At 35.4% G+C, this 25,633-nt stretch overlaps 2 protein-coding genes across 2 annotated transcripts; both read left to right on the top strand.

Moving 5' to 3' along the window:
- The first annotated feature begins 994 nt into the window (after nucleotides 1-994).
- Nucleotides 995-3,190, top strand: LOC128235258 (carboxylesterase 5A-like). The gene is made up of 2 exons (XM_052950060.1): nucleotides 995-2,590; nucleotides 2,744-3,190. The coding sequence occupies exons 1-2, from the start codon at nucleotides 1,068-1,070 to the stop codon at nucleotides 2,979-2,981; spliced, it is 1,761 nt and encodes a 586-aa protein (XP_052806020.1). The 5' UTR covers nucleotides 995-1,067; the 3' UTR covers nucleotides 2,982-3,190.
- Nucleotides 3,191-13,623: 10,433 nt separating this feature from the next.
- LOC128233428 (pyrethroid hydrolase Ces2e-like) lies at nucleotides 13,624-16,719 on the top strand. Its single transcript, XM_052947102.1, has 3 exons — nucleotides 13,624-13,704; nucleotides 14,077-16,031; nucleotides 16,257-16,719. Exons 2-3 carry the CDS (start codon nucleotides 15,454-15,456, stop codon nucleotides 16,432-16,434), a joined length of 756 nt encoding a protein of 251 aa, XP_052803062.1. The 5' UTR covers nucleotides 13,624-13,704; nucleotides 14,077-15,453; the 3' UTR covers nucleotides 16,435-16,719.
- The last annotated feature ends 8,914 nt before the right edge of the window (nucleotides 16,720-25,633 follow it).

The following is a 25,633-nucleotide window of genomic DNA, read 5'->3' as shown; positions in this document are numbered from 1 at the left end:
CGTCTTGTTGCCAGTTGTCAATATAAATAACATATTGATATTTCTATTTTTTTCTTTGGTATACATTTATTGACTAATGAGCCATTGCATATGATCTTGTGTTCTACGTCTTTGGCGTTTACCCAGTGCCATTAAACCGGTTTTTATATTTAAACGGTTTGCTACTGAGCTTGTTTCTGTAGTTTTTCACATAACTATTGTATTCACTGGCAGAAAGTCAAATCGGCCGATATTCTTTCGGGCGAATGTGATAACGTACATTAAAGAACTCAAAGACTTGGTACAAATATCGCCTGCAAAAGAATGTTTCTAGCCAGAGCAACAGTGCATATTCCACAAAAATACGTCATTAAAATCCATCCAACTTGACTCTTGGCTTTCATAAACGCGTTTTCGAATGTTTATGAAATCTCGCCAAAATACGTTCTGATCATATAAAAAGAGTTTCAATCAGTATTGAATGACATTTCATGCAATCCCCCTGATTATGAAATGTTTTAACAATATTGAACAACAGGTACATGTACGTGCACTTTATCCGCTCGTTGAAATATGCTTAATGCTATTTGTCAATTGTTTTTGCTAATTTTGAATGATGAAGGATTACCGGCAATTGGTAATTTAAAAATTGTATTATTGACTCTTTAGAAAAACAACAACAATTAATTCAGTTTTGAAAAAACCTTAAACTATCTTTTTGTACGTCAGAAATGGCCACACATTCTCCTTAATATTAAGTACTCTAAATAATAATCTGTAAATACCAACAGGCAAACATAAACTGGCAAAATAGCAACTTGCAAATAGCGATTAATAAACTGTTATGTGCTCACCGGCCTTCCATTGTAAACACCGTACATTGATAGTGCTAAATATTGAACCCCATCTTGCTGATACTGTAAGATAAAATATTTGCACATGCTCCGTTATCAAATATTTAATACCCTTTGTATGTTATTATAAGGTACGTCTGATTTAAGGCCGTTGATAAAACTTTGCTGAAATTAAATTAGAACAGTTAAAACTTGGTTTGTGCATTGCAGGGGATTGAGAACTTCATTTAGAAAATGAAAGTAGTTATTCTTATTTCATGCTGCATTTGGCTCGCAAGCTGTGAGCCCTCAGTGAAAATAAAGCAAGGAGTAATTAATGGTAAAAGAAACAAAGTGACTTTTAGAGAAAAACAATTAGTTGTGAATGAATTCCTTGGTGTTCCGTATGCAAAACCACCCATGAGTGAGCTGAGATTTCAAAGACCTCAACCATACGGGGAATTCCAGCAGCCAATTGATGGAACTAAATATGGATCGACTTGTCCACAGTTTCAACATAAGATTGTCAAGTTTGGAACCCGCTCGACCAACGAAGATTGCTTATTTTTGAATGTATTTGTTCCTACAAGTAAGGCCGACAAAGAAGCAGGTTTTGCTGTTATGATATGGATTCATGGGGGAGGTTATGTGCTTGGGGACGGTAATATGACACCAGGGACTGTCTTGGCAGGGTATGGAAACGTCATAGTTGTGACGATCAATTATCGCCTAGGCATGTTTGGGTTCCTGAACGTCGGAGATGAGAGAGCAAAGGGAAATATGGGACTTTGGGACCAGCGACTAGCTGTTCAATGGGTTAACGATAACGTGGACGCTTTCGGTGGTGATCCCAGTAGAATCACTATATTTGGTGAATCTGCTGGATCAATGAGTGTTCATCTGCAATCACTTTATCCGAAAAATAGAGGTCTATTTCACAATGTGATATCCGAAAGTGGAACAGCTACACTTCCATTTGCTCTTGCAAGTGACAATATACCGGCTGCACGCATATTAGCTGAACAGCTTGAATGCTCAACTGAAACAAATGACGATATTTTCCTGTGTTTGAAAACCGTTGATACCATGAGATTTGTTGCCGTTGCAGAAGCGATTGCAGACAATCAAACTCTTGCAGTTGTTGTGCAGTTTACGCCATCTCTAGATGGTGAATTTATAGTGCGAAATCCCAAAGAAACAATAAAAATGCCAAGGAGTGACGAAATGAAGTTTATGAAAGAATTGAATTACATAAATGGTGTTAATGGGGATGAGGGCGCGTCATGGGTACATATGCTTGCTGCCAGTCAAAATGTTTCCGTAGACGACGTCAAAGTGAGCAATGCAGATGTGTCAATGATCGTGCCTATATTGTTAATGTCGATGTTTCCTGGTCAGAATGTCCACGAGGCAGTAAACGATTTAATCAATTACGAATATACAAATTGGGCTAATCCTAAGGACGCAAGAGCAATGTTCACAAAAATCGGCGGAGATGTTTTCTTCAACGTTCCAGCCATGGATTTGAATTTGGCTCACGCGAACGATACAAATTCAAACACCTGGTTTTACAATTTCTTGATCGTCCCAGAACAGCGTCCTTTCCCTGTTCCGAACTGGGTCACTAAAGCTAACCATGCAGAAGAGATAGCATTCGTGTTTGGTTATCATTATGATTTTGGGAACAATTTAAATACAACCAATTACCAACCTGCAGAACATCAACTGGATGTGTCAGGACGAGTGATGACTTATTGGACCAATTTTGCAAAATTTGGGTAATCATGTACTTGTATTATTTAGTTCATTGAATTATGAAATATTGATACAAGGTAATAAAGGTTTTAGTTACACGTCCATGCAGTTTCAAAAAAATATTAGCATATTCATTTTATCTAATATAAATATAATCAATTTTTCCAATGTTTCAGAGATCCAAATGGAGATGGACCCGTATCGTGGCCTAAATACACTATTGAAGCTATGCAACACCTTATCATTGATGTTGAAGACTCAATCGGACAGCGGTTATATACAAAGGAGTATCAGTTTTGGCGGGAAATTGTCCCTGCTCTTTTGGAGGCGATAGAAAATGGCGGACATGCTGGCGACTCTGCATTCAAGTCCAAAATGAAAGATGCCTGTGGCGCTGATGGAAACTGTGGATGAAACTTTATTTGAATATTGAAAACCAGAAATATCTTAGAAAATGACACATTATTTGTAGTTCAAATAAAAAGCCAAAAGCAAAAAATCACAACCTACCACCACCACCACCACCAACAACAACAACAACAACAACAACTGCAGCAACAGCAATTACTTCTACTTGTGATTAAACACTGATATTATTTTGGTTTTAAAATTCAAAACCTACCATATTGCCGTTCCTTTTTCTTAATACTCTTTTTCCGAGCATATAATATATTGATACACACATTGAATGTGAAAATGTGAAATTCAATTGTAAAAGTACGCGAGCACCGTAGGTATTGCCGTGTAACATTGATAGAGCTTAATAGTTATTTTGATATTAATGCAATCTTCGAATATTTTATTCCAATTGTATTTAAAATATTGCAATTTATATACAAGGAAATTATCCCGTAAAACACGAAGGCCCTGTTTTAAGACACACGGCAAAGGTCCAACACTTAAAGAGAGCCACACAATATGCGAATCGATGCAGACGGGTCAAACATGCATCAACATATATAATTCAACAAATGTTGGGTTTGTCGCATAGGAACGGTCAGCGATACAGGAGCTTTTTATCGGTTTTAACTAGTGAATGCACGAGCAACCTCAGATTTCAAAAATCAAAGAAAACTATGAGTTTATGGGTTTAAGTTCTTTCTAAAATTTAGTAAGATATTTATCGAAGCAGACATCTGTGCACACTGCTTTTTCAATTAAGAATTTTAGCCATCACTTGGCCCAATCTGGTTTGGCCCTGTGACAGGAGGTAAGATATGGTAGCAGCCAGTAATACCCGAGCATTGATGATTCTTGGCCCATTGATAGGAGGTAAGATATGATAGCAGCCAATTATACCCGAGCATTCATAATTCTTGGCCCATTGATAGGAGGTAAGATATGGTAGCAGCCAGTTATACCCGAGCTTTGATGATTCTTGGCCCATTGACAGGAGGTAAGATCAATTACAATAATATAACATAAGCCTTATCGCAGCCAGCATCAACAATATATACAATGAAGAATCTATAAAAGACAAAAAATGTACATTTTAAAAGAAATGTGAACTATTCATTGACTAGACACTTACACCAGCTACAACCTAATACAACCTAATTAATACAGCTAGACACCACTTAATTTCTTTTAAGATACTGCGCAGCCATTTCAAGTACATAACTTTAATGACAAGAGTTGAACAAAAATATTCTTGCCAGATCATATTCTTGTCAGACTTTGCTTCTTGACAATTGATGAGAGAGCCCCATAAGAATAGTGGAGAACTGAATGATTTTACAAAACGAACCTCTTCTATACATGCTTTCTTAACAAGTTCAAATTTCACGAGCATTTTTTTATATAACAGACACACCTTTTAAAACTTTTTTTATTAGATCACCTTATTGTAGTTATTTTGATTTGTTGTTGGATCATTTTTTAAATCTGAATGGTAACGACCGGAAAAAGGTGTACTATCTCTACCATTGCATAAAATACACACCATGAGTACCTATTGTGTTTAGAAAAGCTTACAATTGTCACGAAAATGCAAAAACAGTTAGTTCAAAATAACCTCCATAACAAGTACTTGTGTGACGTCACGAGCGATGTCATTGAAAAAGTTTTACATCAAGCTCGATAAGGGCCACAGCAAACTCGATAGTTGCCGTTATGTTTAGACCCCATTTTTTTCAGTGTTCAGTCGATTGGAAAGTGTGTTTTTTTCGAAATTTATTGGATTACTTGGAATATTTACACACAATACCTATCGGGTAATCGATTAATTACGATACACATGTATTCATACTATATCATTTATATGTTTTGTGAACTAATTTTAACCGGAAAAATTGTTAAAATGGTTTGGATTAAATGAATATTCTTCTGCATCAAAGAATTTTTTTTTAAATTATATGCACATACGAATTATTACATACGACGTAATGGAATCATGTCCATATAAGTCGTTTGTTCTGAATGAAATCAACAGATATTACTAGAGTTGGGAAGAGTTTAGCGTTTTAGACTTTTAAAGCAAACAAATTATCAAAACAACTGCAGAAAGAACTATCTAGTAAACACACCTCAGCTTTACAAGAAAAGACAACTCAAGAAAATAAGTAAGTGTGGTTTATTTCATTTCTTTGATATTTGTATACAGTTATATATGCTGACGTATGATTTTGTGTAAAAGTTCGTATGGTTGACCCACTTTCGGTCAGAAACCACGTCGCTCAGTATCGATTGTATTGATGCGGGCCCTGGTTGCGCGTATGTAAAACAAAATGCTGGTCAGAAACTGCATATGAATTTACTGAATAATGCAAGTTTCTAGCGAAAAAGCCCGGGTTTCTGCGTTTAAACACACCACGATATCGAACCGAAAACACACATTTTATGCTATATTAATTATAAATCGTATATGACACGTACAGATACAAAATGAATTAATTAAATTATCAAATTATATATGAAATGGATCTAAATCAATAAAGGTTCAATGAGAGTTAATATCTTTTAGCAAATACGCTTTAGCTACATTCATATTATGATGCTCAACGTCGGCATTCTCACCCAATCTGATTTAGTCATGCAATGGAAGTACGGGAATACCCAGTAGCAAAACATAAACCCTGTATAGAGATATTAGCTATAAGCCCTGAAAGGGAACCGCTCACGTACAATCACAACAAACATATTGTAACTGTTCACTGACAGTAGTTTCGGATTCATTGAAAATGTTCATTGACAGAAGTTCCGGATCGAGTGAAACTGTTCATTGACAGTAGTTCCGGATTGATTGAAAATGTATATTGACAGTAGTTCCGGATTGATTGAAAATGTTCATGGACAGTAGTTCCAAAGTGATGGAAACTGCTCATTAACAGTAGTTTCGGATTGATTGAAACTGTTCATTGACAGTAGTTCCGGATTGATTCAAACTGTTCATTTACAGTAGTTTCGGAATAGGTGAAACTGTTCATTGACAATAGTTTCAGATTGATAGAAACTGTTCATTGACAGAAGTTCTAGATTGATTGAAACTGTTCATTGACAGTAGTTCCAGATTGATAGAAACTGTTCATTGACAGAATTTCCGGATTGATTGAAACTGTTCATTGACAGATGTTCTGGATTGATTGAAGCTGTTCATTGACAGTAGTTCCGGATAGATAGGAACTGTTCATTGACAGTAGTTCCGGATTGTTAGGAACTGTTCATTGACAGAAGTTCCAGATTGATTGAAACTGCTCATTAACAGTGGTTTCGGATTGAATGAAACTGTTCATTGACAGAAGTTCCGGATTGACAGAGACTGTTCATTCACTGTAGTTCCAGACTAATTGTATTTGTTCATTATCAGAAGTTACGGATTAATAAAAAATGTTTATTATCAAGAGTTCAGGATTGACTGAAAGTGTTCATTGACAGTAGTTTCGGATTAATTGAAACTGTTCATAGACAATAGTTCCAGATTGATTGAAAATGTTCATTGACAATATTTCCGGATTGATTAAAACTATTTATTGACTAAAGTTCGGGATTGATTGAAACTGTTCATTGACAGAAGTTCCGGATTGATTAATACTGTTCATTGATAGAAGTTCCGGATTGATTGAAATTGTTCATGGACAGTAGTTCGAATTGATTGAAACTGTTCATTAACAGAAGTTCCGGATTGATTGAAACTGTTTATTGGGTGTCGTTCCGGATTGATTGAAACTGTTTATTGACAGTTGTTCCGGATCGATTGAAAATGTCCATTGACAATAGTTCCGGATTGATTGAAATTGTCCATTGACAGTAGTCAAAGATTGATAGAAACTGCTTATTGACAGTCGTTCAGAATTGACTAAAACCGTTCAATGACAGAAGTTCCGGATTGATAGAAACTGTTCAATGACAGTAGTTCCGGGTTGATTGAAATTGTCCATTGACAGTAGTCCCAGATTGATAGAAACTGCACTTTGACAGTCGTTCAGAATTGATTAAAACAGTTCATTGACAGAAGTTCCGGATTGATTAAAATTGTTCAATGACAGTAGTTCCGGGTTGATTGAAACTATCCACTGACAGTAGTTCCGGATTGATTGAAACTGTTCACTGGGAGTCTTTCCGGATTGATTGAAACTGTTCAATGACAGTAGTTCCGGATTGATTCAAAATATTCACTGACAGTAGTACCGGATTGACTGAAACTATCCACTGACAGTTGTTCCGGATTGATTGAAACTGTTCACTGAGGGAAGTCCCGGATTGATAGAAGCTGTTCATTGATAGAAGTTCCGGATTGATTGAAACTGTTCATTGGCAGAAGGTCTGGATTGATTGAAACTGTTCATTGACAGAAGTTCCGGATTGATTGAAACTGTTCATTGACAGAAGGTCTGGATTGATTGAAACTGTTCATTGACAGAAATTCCGGATTGATTAAAACAGTTTATTGACAGTAGTTCCAAATTTATTGTAACTGTTCAATATCAGAAGTTCCGGATTGACTGAAACTGTTCATTGACAGTAGTTTGGGATTAATTGAAACTGTTCATAGACAGTAGTTCCAGATTGATTGAAAATGTTCATTGACAATATTTTCGGATTGATTAAAACTATTTATTGACAGTAGTTCGGATTGATTGAAACTTTTCATTTACAAAAGTTCCGGATTAATTGAAACTGTTTATTAGGAGTCGTTCCGGATTGATTGAAACTGTTTATTGACAGTTGTTCCGGATAGATTGAAACTGTCCATTGACATTAGTTCCGGATTGATTGAAATTGTCCATTGACAGTAGTCCCAGATTGATTGAAACTGTTCATTGACAGTCGTTCAGAATTGATGAAAACAGTTCATTGACAGAAGTTCCGGATTGACAGAAACTGTTCAATGACATAAGTTCCGGATTGATTGAAACTGTTCATTGACAGTGGTTCCGGATTAATTGAAACTGTTCATTTACAGTCGTTCCGGATTGATTGAAACTGCTCATTGACAGAAGTTCCGGATTAAATGAAACTGTTCATTGACAGTTGTTCCGGATTAATTGAAACTGTTTATTGACATTCGTTCCGGATTAATTGAAACTGCTCATTGACAGAAGTTCCGGATTGATAGAAACTGCTCATTGACAGAAGTTCCGGATTGATTGAAACTGCTCATTGACAGTGGTTCAGTATTGATAGAAACTGTTCATTGACAGAAGTTCTGGATTGATTGAAACTGTTCATTTACATTTGTTCCGGATTGATTGAAACTGTTCATTGACAGTTGTTCCGGATTGATCGAAACTGCTCATTGACAGTAGTTCCAGATTGTTAGAAACTGTTTATTGACAGAAGTTCCGGATTGATTGAAACTGTTCATTGACAGAAGTTCTCGATTGATTGAAACTGTTCATTGACATAATTTTTGGATTGATTTAAACTGTTCATTGAAAGTTGTTCCGGATTAATAGAAACTGTTCATTGACAGAAATTCCGGATTGATTGAAACTGTTCATTAACAGTGGTTTCGGATTGATTGAAACTGTTTATTGACAGAAGTTCCGGATTGATTGAAACTGTTCATTGACAGAAGTTCCGGATTGATAAAAACAGTTCATTGACAGTAGTTTCGGATTGATTGAAACTGTTCAATGACAGTAGTTCCGGATTGATTTAAAATATTCACTGACAGTAGTACCGGATTGACTAAAACTATCCACTGACAGTTGTTTCGGATTGATTAAAATTGTTCATTTACAGAAGTTCCGGATTGATTGAAACTGTTCATTGAGAGAAGTCCCGAATTGATAGAAACTGTTCATTGACAGAAGGTCTGGATTGATTGAAACTGTTCATTGACAGAAGTTCCGGATTGATTGAAAGTGTTCATTGACAGAAGGTCTGGATTGATTGAAACTGTTCATTGACAGAAATTCCGGATTGATTGAAACTGTTTATTGACAGTAGTTCCAGATTTATTGTAACTGTTCAAGATCAGAAGTTACGGATTAATTAAAAATGTTTATTATAAGAAGTTCCGGATTGACTGAAACAGAAGTTTCGGATTTATTGAAACTGTTCATAGACAGTAGATCCAGATTGATTAAAAATGTTCATTGACAATATTTCCGGATTGATTAAAGCTATTTATTGACAGTAGTTCCGGATTGATTGAAACTTTTCATTTACAAAAGTTCCGGATTAATTGAAACTGTTTATTGGGAGTCGTTCCGGATTGATTGAAACTGCTCATTGACAGAAGTTCCGGATTGATTGAAATTGACCATTGACAGTAGTCCCAGATAGATTAAAACTGTTCATTGACAGTCGTTCAGAATAGATTAAAACAGTTCATTGACAGAAGTTCAGGATTGACAGAAGCTGTTCAATGACAGAAGTTCCGGATTGATTGAAACTGTTCATTGACAGTGGTTCCGGATTGATTGAAACTGCTCATTGACAGTAGTTCCAGATTGATAGAAACTGTTTATTGACAGAAGTTCCAGATTGATTGAAACTGTTCATTGACAGAAGTTCTGGATTGATTGAAACTGTTCATTGACAGTAGTTCCGGATTGATAGAAACTGTTTATTGACAGAAGTTCCGGATTTATTGAAACTGTTCATTAACAGTGGTTTCGGATTGATTGGAACTGTTCATTGACAGTAGTTCCGGATTGATTGAAACTGCTCATTGACAGTAGTTCCAGATTGATAGAAACTGTTTATTGACAGAAGTTCCGGATTGATTGAAACTGTTCATTGACAGAAGTTCTGGATTGATTGAAACTGTTCATTGACAGTAGTTCCGGATTGATAGAAACTGTTTATTGACAGAAGTTCCGGATTGACTGAAACTGTTTATTAACAGTGGTTTCGGATTGATTGAAACTGTTCATTGACAGAAGTTCCGGATTGATTGAAACTGTTCATTGAGAGAAGTTCTGGATTGATAGAAACTGCTCATTGACAGAAGTTCCGGATTGATTGAAACAGCTAACTGACGTTGGTTCCGGATTGAAAGAAACTGTTTATTGACAGAAGTTCCGTGTTGATTGAAACTGTTCATTGATTGTGATTCCGGATTGATTGAAACTGTTCATTGACAGTGGTTTCGGATTGATTTAAACTGTTCATTGAGAGTAGTTCTAGATTGATAGAAACTGTTCATTGAGAGAAGTTCCGGATTAATTGAAATTGTCCATTGACAGTAGTCCCAGATAGATTTAAACTGTTCATTGACAGTCGTTCAGAATAGATTAAAACAGTTCATTGACAGAAGTTCCGGATGGACAGAAGCTGTTCAATGACAGAAGTTCCGGATTGATTAAAACTGTTCATTGACAGTGTTTCCGGATTAATTGAAACTGTTAATTAACAGTCGTTCCGGATTGATTGAAACTGCTCATTGACAGAAGTTCCGGATTGATTGAAACTGTTCAATGACAGGAGTTCCGGATTGATTGAAACTGTTCATTGACATAATTTCTGGATTGATTGAAACTGTTCATTGAAAGTTGTTCCTGATTGATAGAAACTGTTCATTGACAGAAGTTCCGGATTGATTGAAACTGTTCATTTACAGTGGTTTCGGATTGATTGAAACTGTTTATTGACAGAAGTTCCGGATTGATTGAAACTGTTCATTGACAGAAGTTCTGGATTGATAAAAACTGTTTATTGACAGTAGTTTCGGATTGATTGAAACTGTTCATTGACAGAAGTTTCGGATTGATTGAAACTGTTTATTGACAGAAGTTCTGGATTGATTGAAACTGTTCATTGACAGTGGTTTCGGATTGATTGAAACTGTTCATTGACAGAAGTTCCGGATTGATAGAAACTGTTCATTGACAAAAGAAGTTCCGGATTTATTGAAACTGTTCATTGACAGAAGTTCTGGATTGATAAAAATTATTTATTGACAGAAGTTTCGGATTGATTGAAACTGTTCATTGACAGAAGTTCCGGATTGATTGAAACTGTTTATTAACAGAAGTTCTGGATTGATTGAAATTGTTTATTGACAGAAGTTCTGGATTGATTGAAACTGTTTATTGACAGAAGTTCCGGATTGATTGAAACTGTTTATTGACAGAAGTTCCGGATTGATTGAAACTGTTTATTGACAGAAGTTCCGGATTGATTGAAACTGTTTATTGACAGAAGTTCTGGATTTATTGAAACTGTTCATTGACAGAAGTTCCGGATTGATTGAAACTGTTTATTGACAGAAGTTCCGGATTGATTGAAACTGTTTATTGACAGAAGTTCTGGATTGATTGAAACTGTTCATTGACAGAAGTTCCGGATTGATTGAAACTGTTCATTGACAATAGTTCCGGATTTTTTGAAACTGTTCAATATCAGACGTTTCGGATTAATTAAAAATGTTTATTATCAGAAGTTCCGGATTGACTGAAACAGTTCATTGACAGTAGTTTCTGATTGATTGAAACCGTCCATTGACAATAGTTCCGGATTGATTGAAACTATCCACTGGCTGTAGTTCCAGATTGGTTGAAACTGTTCATTGACAGAAGTTCCGGATTGATTGAAACTTTCGATTTACTTGATTTCCGGATTGATTGAAACTGTTCACTGGGAGTCGTTCAGGATTGATTGAATCTGTTCATTGACAGAAGTTCCGGATTGATTAAAACTGTTCACTGGGAGTCGTTCCGGATTGATTGAAACTGTTCATTGACAAGTAACACGGGTTATACTTCCAGAATGCAAAAAAAAACTTGTCAAATACATGCGATAATATCTTATTATTCTGCTACCTGACCAACCTGGTATGATGGATTATTTATGTACAAAATAGCATATCAAAATCATACAAAGCAATTTACAAAATATATCTGTGAGTTATATTTAAGCACAATTATATTCATATTTCAATTACCAGTTGAGCTGAAATACTAATAGGCTTTGTCATACAAATTCATACATATGTAACATAATGTAAATGCATTGTTTAAAGGCACATACAATTGTTTGATGCATTATCGTTTTTACTCATTTGACTTTAATGTTAAAAGAAAAAAAAGAAAAAAAAGATATGGTTAAGATACAGATTAAAAGATATTAAGGATGTTTTGGCGCTTTTTAAACTGGGGATTTGGTGACCACGTAGCTATTTATTCCCAAAACCCATTTACAAAGGCTCATATATGTTTAATCTGGACGTAAATCATATGTTATTTTATGGTTTTATCATTATACATTAAAAGTCAAATGCATTAACATAACATCAACATCTCCACTACAACAACCACCACCACCACCATCACCACCCCCACCATCACCACCACCACCACTTTATATTTGCGAACGTCTTGTTGATAGTTGTCAATATATACAACACAGATAATTATATCCATTTTTTGTTGTTGTTAAACCATTATTGACTAATAAGCTATTGCAAATGATCTTGGATTCAATGGCAGAAAGTCAAATCGGCCGATATTCTTTCGGACAAATGCGGTGATGTACATTAAAGAACTAATACACTAGATACAAATATCGCCTGCAAAAGAATGTTTCTAGCCAGAGCAACAGTGCAAATACCAAAAAGATACGACACAGTAATGAAAAGTCATCCATCTTGACTCGCCGTTATAGACCAGTTTACGAATATTTATGAAAACTGGACAAAATACGTTCTGATCAAATAAAAAAATGTTTAATTAAGGAATGAATTGCGGGCTTGATGTCATTATCGGGGTATGAACGCAATTGGGCTGGTCAAAGTGTGTGGAGTCCGAAGGACTTGGCGATAACAAGTTATATTGTATTGTGACAAAGTAAAAAGGTAGATACATGTAGTGACTAAAGACTGTATGGTTGCATATAGTTTATATTGTATCAAGTACATTGGAAACATGTGTAAAATTAAATTTGGAATAGTATACATGTTGTTTTGTCATGTATTAAGATGTAGTAGTTTATATGGTATAGAGTTGGCACTTGTAACCGACCTATTTTTTGACAGATACATATTTTGTTATGATTTCTTGAGTAATGACGAGACGTCATTCTAGGCGGACGGTGAGAATGTAACCGGATTGGTTTTGACCGTTTTTGTTACGGACGTTTGGACTGTTGTACACATGTACATCCGGGAAACATTAAACGCAGAATCGCTATTTTATTTGATGAAAACTTTACATTTTTGTTTTTAATCTTCTCCAGGGCTTTTTCAATGGTCGGTATTGGTTTAGTTTATTTCTTTGTTCGTCCTATATATCCAAGTCATGTCGGGTTGGAATTCTTTGCATTTAACGTATTTTACTGTTTTCGGAATCTTGTGTTTGCACCGATGGTCAAAGTGACAATTATTGCACGAACATCTCCTTGATCACCAAAACATCCCTTTTACCCGTTTAACCTGTGCATGTAATTTATTACAGTATATGCAGTAACCACCTTATTGATAAAGTACACATATGTTCGTGGAGTGAAACGGCCGGCAGAAAGCAGTCGATTGTATTTATCGGTAAGACTTATGTAGGTTGTTGTTGTTGTTGTTGGAATATACATGATTATTGTTTATTGACACTGGTATTTGCATAATAACTTCCCTTTATATTGAGACTGACACTTAGCCCTGCCAGAGTTACTCCCCTTTGATGTAAATTGACCATTTGTAATTTAAAAGGAGTCATTTGAGGAAACACCAACTCTAACATTGTTCTGGCATATTTTTATTGTAAGTAAACATCGATACTAAGTTCATTATGTTACTTATTGTATTCATTAATGTACTGTGCCATTTATTCTTTAGTATCGTTTCCAATGTTAATTATCGGGACAACATATTATTTGGTAAATATCTGAGTATGTCTCATTGATGTATTTTCAGATTGTGTTCATTGTTGATCTAAATTAAGATATACAAAAAGACAACGTTCTTATAGAATACATGGTGAAGTATATTGTACAATGCGAAGAGTTATACCATTAGCCATGGATGCCAGTAATTGAATATAGGATTAATTGTGAATATGAATATGTTTTAAACTGGTTTGTGTTAGAATTGATATGTATTTTGACAAGTATGTTATTTGGTTTGTTTTTGCAGGTTGCAGAACTTCTGTGTATGCAGACCTGATAAGTTGTATACTTAAACAGACAATACAGAGTGTGAAGTGAAACAATATATATGGCCACACATTCTCCTTAATATCAAGTACTCTATAAAATATGTATGAGAACAACAGGCTAACATAACCTGGCGAAATAGCAACTTGCAAATAGCGATTAGATAACTGGTATGTTCTTACCGGCTTTCCATTTCAAACGCTGTGCATTGAAAGTGCTCAATAATAAACCCTATAATGTTGACACAGTAATATTATATGTTGGGACAAGATCCGTTATCAAATATTTACCATTTGCATGTCACTATAAAGTACGTCTGGTTTAAGGCTTTTGATAAACCTTCGCTGAAATTAAACTAGAACGGTTGAAACTTGTTTTGTGCTTGGCAGGGGATTGAGAATTTCATTAGAAAATGAAAGTAGTTATTCTTATTTCATGCTGCGTTTGGTTCGCAAGCTGTGAATCCTCAGTGAAAACAAAGCTAGGAGTAATTAATGGTAAAACAAACAAAGTGACATTTAGAGACAAACCATTGTTTGTGAATGAATTCCTTGGTGTTCCGTATGCAAAACCACCCATGAGTGAGCTGAGATTTCAAAGACCACAACCATACGGAGAATTCCAGCAGCCAATTGATGGAACAAAGTATGGATCGACTTGTCCACAGTTTGAACATAAGATTGTCAAGTTTGGAACCCGCTCGACCAACGAAGATTGCTTATTCTTGAATGTTTTTGTTCCTACAAGTAAGGCCGACAAAGAAGCAGGTTTTGCTGTTATGATATGGATTCATGGGGGAAGTTATGCGCTTGGGGACGGTAATATGACACCAGGGACTGTCTTGGCAGGCTATGGAAACGTCATAGTTGTGACGATTAACTATCGCCTAGGAATGTTCGGGTTCCTGAACGTCGGAGATGAGAGAGCAAAGGGAAATATGGGACTTTGGGATCAACGACTGGCTATTCAATGGGTCAACGATAACGTGGACGCTTTCGGTGGTGATCCCAGTAGAATCACTATATTTGGTCAATCTGCTGGAGCAATGAGTGTTCATCTGTAATCACTTTATCCGATAAATAGAGGTCTATTTCAGAATGTGATATCAGAAAGTGGAACAGCTACACTTCCATTTGGTTTTGCAAGTGACAATATACCGGCTGCACGCATATTAGCTGAACAGCTTGAATGCTCGACTGAAACAAATGACGATATTTTCCTGTGTTTGAAAACCGTTGATACCAAGAGATTTGTTGACGTGGCAGAAGCGATTGCAGATAATCAAACTCTTGAAACACAGGTGCAGTTTACGCCATCTCTAGATGGTGAGTTTATTGTGCGGAATATCAAAGAAACAATGAGGATGCCAGAGAGTGACGAAATGAAGTTTATGAAAGAATTGAATTACATAAATGGTGTAAATGGGAATGAAGGGGCGTTATGGTTATTCTTGCCTGCTGCCAGTCAAAATGTTTCCGTAGACGACGTCAAAGTGAGCAATGCAAATGTGTCAATGAATATGCCTATTATATTAATGTCGACGTTTCCTGGTCAGAATATCCACGCGGCAGTAAACGATTTAATCAATTACGAATATACAAATTGGGCCAATCCTCAGGACGCAAGAGCAATGTTCACAAAAATCGGCGGGGATGTTTTCTTCAACGTTCCAGCTATGGATTTGAATTTAGCTCACGCGAACGATACAAAGTCAAACACCTGGTTTTACAATTTCTTGATCGTTCCAGAACATCGTCCTTTCGCTGTTCCGAACTGGGTAACTAAAGCTAGTCATGTAGAAGAGATACCGTTCGTGTTTGGTTATCATTATGATTTTGGAAACATTTTAAATATAACCAATTACCAACCTGCAGAACATCAAATGGATGTGTCAGGACGAGTGATGACTTACTGGACCAATTTTGCAAAATTTGGGTAATCATGTACTTTTGAGAATTTTATTTATTTGAGAAATATTGATACTATGTAATAAAGGTTTTAGTTTTACTACTAGCATTGCATATCGAATCAACTTTCGTGTTTGTACTATTAAACTTATATTTATTGTTAACACGTCCATGTAGTTTCAATAATTAATTAGCATATTTATTTTCGTTTTATTTATATACTTTTGTGATCAATTTTATTGCAATGTTTCAGAGATCCAAATGGAGATGGACCCGTATCGTGGCCTAAATACACAATTGAAGCTATGCAACACCTAATCATTGATGTGGAAGACTCAATCGGACAGCGGTTATATACAAAGGAGTATCAGTTTTGGCGGAAAATTGTCCCTGCTCTTTTGGAGGCAATAGAAAATGGCGAACATGCTTGAGATTCTGCATTCAAGTCCAAAATGAAAGATGCCTGCGACGCTGATGGAAACTGTGGATGACACTTTTTTTGAATATTGAAAACCAGAAATATCTTAGAAAGTGACACATTACTTATAGTTCAAATAAAAAGCAAAACACCACCATCACTACCAACAACAACAACAATTACAAAAAAGCAAGAACAACAACAACTTTAACATATAACGCCACTACTACTTCTACTACAAGTACTTATACTTGTGATTTAAAACTGTTATTATTTTGGATTTAAAGTTCAAAACCTACCATGTTGTCGTTTTTGTAAATACTCTTTTTCCTAACATGTAGTATATTGATTCAGACATTGATGAGGAAAATGTGATATTTAATTGTAAAATATTTACACCCAACGCAAGCACCTGCAGTATTACCATGTACTATTGATAGTACTTGTTCTTTTGATATTAATGCAATCTTCGAATATTTCATTGTATTCAAAAGATTTCAATGTATATAAAAGGAACAAACCCCATAAAAAACGAAGGCTCTGTTTTAAGACACAAGGCAAAGGTCAAACACTCGAGAGACACACAAGAAACAATGCAGACGGATCACACATGCATCAACATATATGTATTAACAAATGTTGTATTTGTCGCATTGGAGAGGTCAGCGAGACAGGAGATTTTTTATTGGTTTTAACTAGTGGATGCACGAGCAACCTCGCATTTGTCCCGCCACTTATCAACAAACGGGGAGGGGGGGGGGGGTTGTCGCGCAAGTGGGACAAATTAAAGAAAAAAATGTTTTTATGGTTTTAAGTTCCTTTCTAACATTTAATTAGATATTTATCGAAACAAACCTATGTGCTCACTGCTTTTTCAATTAAGGATTTTAGTCATAACTTGGCCCAATCTGTTCTGGCCCTGTGACAGGAGGTAAGATATGGTAGCAACCGGTTATACCGGAGTATTGATGATTCTTAGCCTATTGATAGGAGGTAACATCACTTACAAGAAAAAAAATATAAGCATCATCTCAGCCAGCATCAACAATAAAGACAATAAAGAATTTAGAAAAGACAAATAATGTACACTATTAAATGTTAACTATTCATTGACTAGATACTTACACCAGCTACAACCTTATTAATACAGCTGGACACCACTTTATCTCTTTTAAGATACTGCGCATCCATTTATAACTATAATGACATGCGTGAACAGGTAAAGATTTAGTGCACAATGCGAACTTTCTGTAGCTTAGTTTTCTACTGCAAAAATACTCTTGCCAGAACATATTCTTGTCAGACGTTGCTTCTTAGCAATTGATGAGAGCGTCTTATAAGAATAACGGTGAATGATTTTACAAAGCGTACCTCTACTATGCATGTTTTCTTAACAAGTTCAAATTTCACGAGCAAATGTTTCGTATAACAGACACACCTTTAAAACGTTTTTATTTGATCACCGTATCGTAGTTCTCTGTATTTTTTTGTCAACAAACCGATTTAAAACGAGGAATTTGGGCTTATTATTTTATGGACGGTAAAAAATCCCTAGCATTTCACAATACTATGGGGTTAATATACCTTTTTGAAGTCGTTGTAAACTATTTTAAGGGCCTTTGCAGTGGTAACGACCGAAAAAATGTGTATTATCGCTATCATTGCATAAAATACACACACCATGAGTAACTGTTGTTTTTAGAAAAGCTTTTAAATGTCACGTAAATTCAAAAACAGTTAGTTCAAAATAACCTCCATAACAAGTGCTTGTGTGGCATCACGAGCGATGTCATTGAACAAGTTTTACATCAATATTTATGCGAAAAGCTACAGAAACAAGATCAGTGGCAAAATGTTTAAACATAAACCCGGTTTAATGGCACTGTGTAAACGCAAAAGACAAAGAACATACAATCACAAACAAGAGACCTGGAAAAACAGCACAAAACTCCACAAACAGCACAGTGCATACATACTATATATATTAAACTAGATGTGTTCATCAAGGATTGTTAGGTACCGCATTGGAACGGTCAGTAAAATATAAATGTACTGGGAGTTTAAACCAGTTTAAGTGCACAAATCCCACTCTTATCCCAACAATCCTAAATAAGGAAAAAACGCAATATGTAAATCTTATCAAAGTATGCATTAACTTGAGGAAACTTAACAATAAAACAAATACTAATAAACTTATAGGTAAACCCCAAGAACTTCTATGATTAGAGATCCCAACTCTATCTGCAGACGGAAGAATACAATTCAGAGCACCTAATGCAAAAATGTTTGAAACTATGTCTGCCTTATAAAATAAAAGGTTTAAAACTGTGTAATCATAGAGTTTCATAATAAAAAGCATCATTATACTAAAACTGGGAACAAATAAAGAAAAAAATAATAAAAATATAAGCGACATGTATTAGCTAATATTTCCTTCCAAATGCTTTGAAAATGTAACATATTTGAAGAAAATGAAGTCACATGCCAAAACACTCCGAGTCAGCCAAAAAAGGTTTTAAAGATAACATGAATTAGCAAAATCTTCATAAAATCAAAGGACTGAAAGCTTAGTGATGTAGGGATGCTATATTCAACCCTATATTTTGTTTCAGGAATTCATCTTCAAAAACTAGAAGGCAAGTACTCTCCAAAATATTGCCTTTATATCCACGGTTTCAATACAATCCAAGTTATTCATTGAGTCTATCTGCCCAACTACCAATTTTACGTATATTCTTTAAAACATCACCATAAAAATCGGGATAAGCAATACTATTAGCTATCAACGATTTAAGACTACTATTGTTCTTTGATATAAGATTATAATGAGCAAATTTTGAGAAAGTTTTCCTTAATTTATAATATCTGAAACCCTGTTTTAGAAGTTTTTCCGTCATAAGTTAACTGCAAAAGCTAATCTTTTTACATCTTTACATATTCTAGCAAATCTTATCAACTGTGCTATAAAAACAACATAATGATGGTGAACTAGGAAAATCTGCATCTAAAGAAGGATAATTAATTATTTTAAGATTAAAATCATCACGTTTATCATAAAGATTGATACTCAATATATCTTCCTTTACTTCGAGTTGCAGATCTAAATAGGATGCTTTAAATCGGATGTATTAGATTTATCAAGTTGCAATTGTGAAGGGTATACCGATTGTTTATTATCTGTTAACACAAGATTATCTCAACTTAGAATATTATCAATATATCTAAAGGTGCTATTGAATTTATCAACAAGAGCGAGATCTCCAGACTTAGATAGTTTCAACATATATTCACTTTCATAGCAGTATGAAAAGAGGTCTGCAAGTAAAGGTGCATAATTTGCACCCATTGGAATTCCATTTGTTTGCTTATATAAACATTTACCGAATTTTAGAAAAGAATTATTGAGTACAAAATTTAAAACTTCAATGACATCTGTGTATGTCCAATAGATATATTTATCTGAGCGATCATTAGTAAAAAAAGCTTTTTTAACATTAACTGCCATGTAAGTAGTTTTCTCCCTCGCAAATGTTTTTTCGATAAGAGGAGTCGATTTGTTTGTAACTATAGATTGTGGAATAGATGTATAGAGCGTTGAAAAGTCATAAGTATAAAGCACTGAGACCTGATACCGTCTACTTTCAAAATCATTAACTAAATCTAAAGGACGAAAATAGTTAAATGTGAGGTTTATGATTATACTGAGCAGGTTAACTGCTATACGAGTTACAAAGTGTAAAACTTTCACATTGCGGGTTTAAAAAAGGCCGTCTGCTAACCAATATTACAGCGAACTGTTATCCCGCTATATGGTAATGGCGGACTATCGGAAAATTTAAACACTGTCGTCTGCTAACAGTACATTTAATATTAACCCGGAATTTCTGTCAATGGACAGATTCGATTAATTTGGAACAACTGTCAAAGAACAGGTTCGATCAATCCGGAACCTCTGTCAGTAAACAGTTTCAATCAATCCGGAACGACTGTCAATGAACAGTTACAATCAGTCCAGGACTTCTGTCAATGAACAATTTCAATCAATCCGGAACTTCTGTCAATGAACAGTTTCAGTCAATCCGGAACTTCTGTAAATAAACAGTTTCAATCAATCCGGAACAACTCCCAATGAACAGTTTCAATCAATCCGGAACTACTGTATATGAACAGTTTTTATCAATTCGGAACTACTGTTAATGAACAGTTTCAATCAATAAGGAATTTTTGTCAATGGACAGTTTCAATAAATCCAGAACTTCTGTTAATGAACAGTTTCAATCAATCCGGAACATATGTCTTTTTTTTGACTTATGTCAATTGACAGTTTTAATCAATCCGGAACTATAGACAGTTCCGATCAATCCGACACTTCTTGCAATGGACAGTTTCAATCAATCCGGAACTTCTGTCAATGAACAGTTTCAATCAATCCGGAACTTCTGTCAATGAACAGTTTCAATCAATCCGGAACTCCGGCAATGAACAGTTTCAATCAATCTGGAACTTCTGTCAATGAACAGTTTCAATTAATCCGGAACTAATGTCAATGGACAGTTTCAATCAATCCGGAACTATTGTCAATGGACAGTTTCAATCAATCCGGAACTAATGTCAATGAACAGTTTCAACAAATCCGGAACGAATCATAATGGACAGTTTCAATCAATCCTGAACTACTGTCAATGAACAGTTTTAATGAATCTGGAACGACTATCAATTAACTGTTTCAATTAATCCGGAACATCTGTCAATAGACAGTTTCAATCAATACGCAACTTCTGTCAATGAACAGTTTGAATCGATCCGGAACTTCTGTCAGTGGATGGTTTCAATCAATCCGGTACTTCTGTCAATGAACAGTTTCAATCAATCCGGAACTTCTGTCAATGAACAGTTTCAATCAATCCGGAACTACTGTCAATGAACAGTTTCAACAATTCCGGAGCTACTGTCAATGAACAGTTTCAATCAATCCGGAACATATGTTGTTTTTTTACTTATGTCAATCAACAGCTTCAATCAATCCGGAACTATAGACAGTTCCGATCAATCCGGCACTTATTGCAATGGACAGTTTCAATCAATCCGGAACTTCTGTCAATGAACACTTTCAATCAATCCGGAACTTCTGTCAATAAACAGTTTCAATCAATCCGGAACTACGGCAATGAACAGTTTCAATCAATCTGGAACTTCTGTCAATGAACAGTTTCAAATAATCCGGAACTACTGTCAATGAACAGTTTCAATCAATCCGGAACTATTGTCAATGGACAGTTTCAATCAATCCGGAACTAATGTCAATGAACAGTTTCAACAAATCCGGAACGAATCATAATGGACAGTTCCAATCAATCCTGAACTACTGTCAATGAACAGTTTCAATGAATCTGGAACGACTATCAATAAACTGTTTCAATTAATCCGGAACATCTGTCAATAGACAGTTTCAATCAATACGCAACTTCTATCAATGAACAGTTTGAATCGATCCGGAACTTCTGTCAGTGGATGGTTTCAATTAATCCGGTACTTCTGTCAATGAACAGTTTCAATCAATCCGGAACTTCTGTCAATAATCAGTTTCAATCAATCCGGAACTACTGTCAATAAATAGTTTCAATCAATCCGGAACGACCGTCAGTGACAGTTTACATAAGAGAGGCATAGTATAAGCCTCAACGCTTTTTTCTCCATTCTGTGTACACCATTGTTTTGTGCATAATTTACATGTTCTTTGTTTCAATGCATTACATATTTGTCTTTGTTTGATTATGCTCTTATTTATAAAACTAAACTAATTGTAAATATTATATCGAAATAAATATTGTTTAAACCTAAACAAGAATTAAATTAATTTACAAAATATATCTGTGTGTGACTTTCAAATTTTAATTACTGGTTTAGCTGGAATACTCAAAGGCTTTGTCATAAAAATTCGTATCAGGTATTAAGGAAGTTTTGGGGCTTTTTGAACTGGGGACCATCATCATCATCATCCTCATCATCGTCGTCGTCATCATCATCATCATCATCATCATCATCATCATCAGCAGCAGCAGCAGCAGCAGCAGCAGCAGCATCATCAGCATCATCACAACTGCAACCATCACCACCACCACCATCATCACCACCACCACCATAATCACCACCACTACTTTATATTTGCGAACGTCTTGTTGCCAGTTGTCAATATAAATAATATTTTGATATTTCCATTTTTTCGTTGGTATACATTTATTGACTAATGAGCCATTGCATATGATCTTGTGTTCTACGTCTTTGCCGTTTACCCAGTGCCATTAAACCGGTTTAATATTTAAACGGTTTGCTACTGAGCTTGTTTGTGTAGTTTTTTGCATTACTATTATATTCACTGGCAGAAAGTCAAATCGGCCGATATTCTTTCGGGCGAATGTGATGACGTACATTAAAGAACTCAAAGACTTGGTACAAATATCGCCTGCAAAAGAATGTTTCTAGCCAGAGCAACAGTGCATATTCCACAAAAAATACGTCATTAAAATCCATCCAACTTGACTCGCTTTCATAAACGCGTTTTCGAATGTTGATGAAATCTCGCCAAAATACGTTCTGATCATATAAAAAGAGTTTAAATCAGTGTTGAATGACATTTCATGCATTCCCCCTGATTATGAAATGTTTTAACAATATTGAACAACAGGTACATGTACTTGCACGTTTTCCACTTGTTGAAATATGCTTAATGCTATTTGCATATTGTTTTTGCTAATTTTGAATTATGAAGGATAACCGCCAAATGTTTTATTGCAATTGTTAATTTTAAGACCGCAAAATCCGAAAAACTACTTCTTTTCATGTCGTTTTAACCCATTTTTTGTCTCAATACGCTGTATGTTTAGCAGAATTACGTCGACACCATAAAAATAGATTAGTTGTTTTGCGGTCCGAGTATGAGTTATTGCTTGCTCGGGTATTTCCGCGCTGTATTTCTGTATCCCGACGTTTTATTTATAGCAGGTTTTAGATCGCTATACGTATCAGATTGATGTGGGTCAAAAGAATGAAGGCTTTGGTATGAAGGTAACATAATGATATTCATTCTGAATTTAGCCCAAGATGTTCCAGAAATTATTAACGACCACAAGTGTCCCATCGGCTGCAGGGTTTGTTATTATGACCTGGCGTGACCCTGATGTTTTCGTAATTTTGCATTGAAAAGATTACTAGGTATGTCTACCTAGTAGAATTCATTCCTTATGCGTGATTGGTGTTATTGATGTTATCTCTAACTAACTAACCATGTTAGGTACATAGCTTAAATATTCAAACTGTTTAGGGTCAGCCTTCGTAGCATAGTGGATACAACACTGAATTGCAATTTTGGTGACAATGGTTCGAGCCAGTCTCCGACTCGATTTTCTTTTACATTTTTTTTACACAATTATTATATTAAAGAGTAAAACATTTTATTAAATAATTGTCCTGAGATTCGTTACAGAAAAAACTTTTTTGTGCTAATCTGGTGTACAGTCCCTTTAACAATATTGAACAGCTACATGGACGTGCATGCTTTCCACTCGTCGTAAAATGCATAATGCTCTTTGCCAATTGTTTTTACTAGTTTTGATTATGAATAATAACCGCCTAATGTTTTATTGCAATTTGTAAATTGTATTATTAACGCTTTAGAAAAAAATGATACAATTCATTAAGTTTCGTAAAACCCTAAACAATGTACTTGTACGTCAGAAATGGCCACACGTTCTCCTTTATATTATAAGTATCTTCCATGGCCGAAAGTGTAAGATAGGTTCATTCCGACCCGAGCGTAGCGTGTTTTGCGGAAACGAGGTTTACTGAGTTTCCGCAAAACACCCTGCGAGAGGATCGGGATGAACCTATCTTACACGAGCGGCTATGGTAGATGCTTTTTCTCCCACCTCAGTTAAACAAAATTAAGTAAAAATGTTTTTTTTTTGCTGGAACTCTTTTGTGCTTAGTGAAAATAATTGCGTACAGATATGCGATAAGTCGTGGTTGTCATGGATATTCGCGCAGTGATTCAGAGTATGTAAATGGTCTAATTGGTCTTAAAATAGTTCTAAGAAGAGTGAAGCATTATTTCTCGAAAGGTGCGTGAAAATTGTTTTCTGGTGACATTTGAAGCGAGAAATAATTGACTAGCGTTCTTAATATTGCCACAAGACAAGGTTTCCATGATGCTCTACAGACGACAGTCTTCAACAAGGGAGGTAATTACAATGTGGCGACCATTATTAACGCTTTAGAAATTAATGATACAATTCATTAAGTTTCGTAAAACCCTAAACAATGTACTTGTACGTCAGAAATGGCCACACGTTCTCCTTTATATTATAAGTATCTTCCATGGCCGAAAGTGTAAGATAGGTTCATTCCGACCCGAGCGTAGCGTGTTTTGCGGAAACGAGGTTTACTGAGTTTCCGCAAAACACCCTGCGAGAGGATCGGGATGAACCTATCTTACACGAGCGGCTATGGTAGATGCTTTTTCTCCCACCTCAGTTAAACAAAATTAAGTAAAAATGTTTTTTTTTTGCTGGAACTCTTTTGAGCTTAGTGAAAATAATTGCGTACAGATATGCGATAAGTCGTGGTTGTCATGGATATTCGCGCAGTGATTCAGAGTATGTAAATGGTCTAATTGGTCTTAAAATAGTTCTAAGAAGAGTGAAGCATTATTTCTCGAAAGGTGCGTGAAAATTGTTTTCTGGTGACATTTGAAGCGAGAAATAATTGACTAGCGTTCTTAATATTGCCACAAGACAAGGTTTCCATGATGCTCTACAGACGACAGTCTTCAACAAGGGAGGTAATTACAATGTGGCGACCATTAAAAAGAAGTTCCATACGGGCATTTTATCTTCGCCCGTGGGCAAGATAAGAATTTCTAGCATGTTTAAATTAATGGATCTACTTATCTGAGGTGGGAGAAAAAGGACTCTAAATAGATAGTGGATATTATGATAGGACGCTTTTCTGGTGACCTGTATCACGTCGAGTTTGGTATGTCAACACATATCCGTTAAGACCGCAGGTCGAGACAGATACATATTGACTCACCGAACGAGACATGATGCAGGTTTCCAGAAAAACATTCTATCGTAATATTCCATTTATCATATACCTGCCTATTTAATTATTTCTTTTTATTTTTCGTTTTCAATTTGATTTTAATTGACCGCCAT

The sequence above is a fragment of the Mya arenaria genome, chromosome 1, assembly GCF_026914265.1.
Source record: "Mya arenaria isolate MELC-2E11 chromosome 1, ASM2691426v1".
In the NCBI taxonomy this organism is placed as follows: Eukaryota; Metazoa; Mollusca; class Bivalvia; order Myida; family Myidae; genus Mya; species Mya arenaria.
The sequence above is the reverse complement of the archived record's forward strand: the minus strand, read 5'-3'. Positions and strand labels throughout refer to the sequence as shown.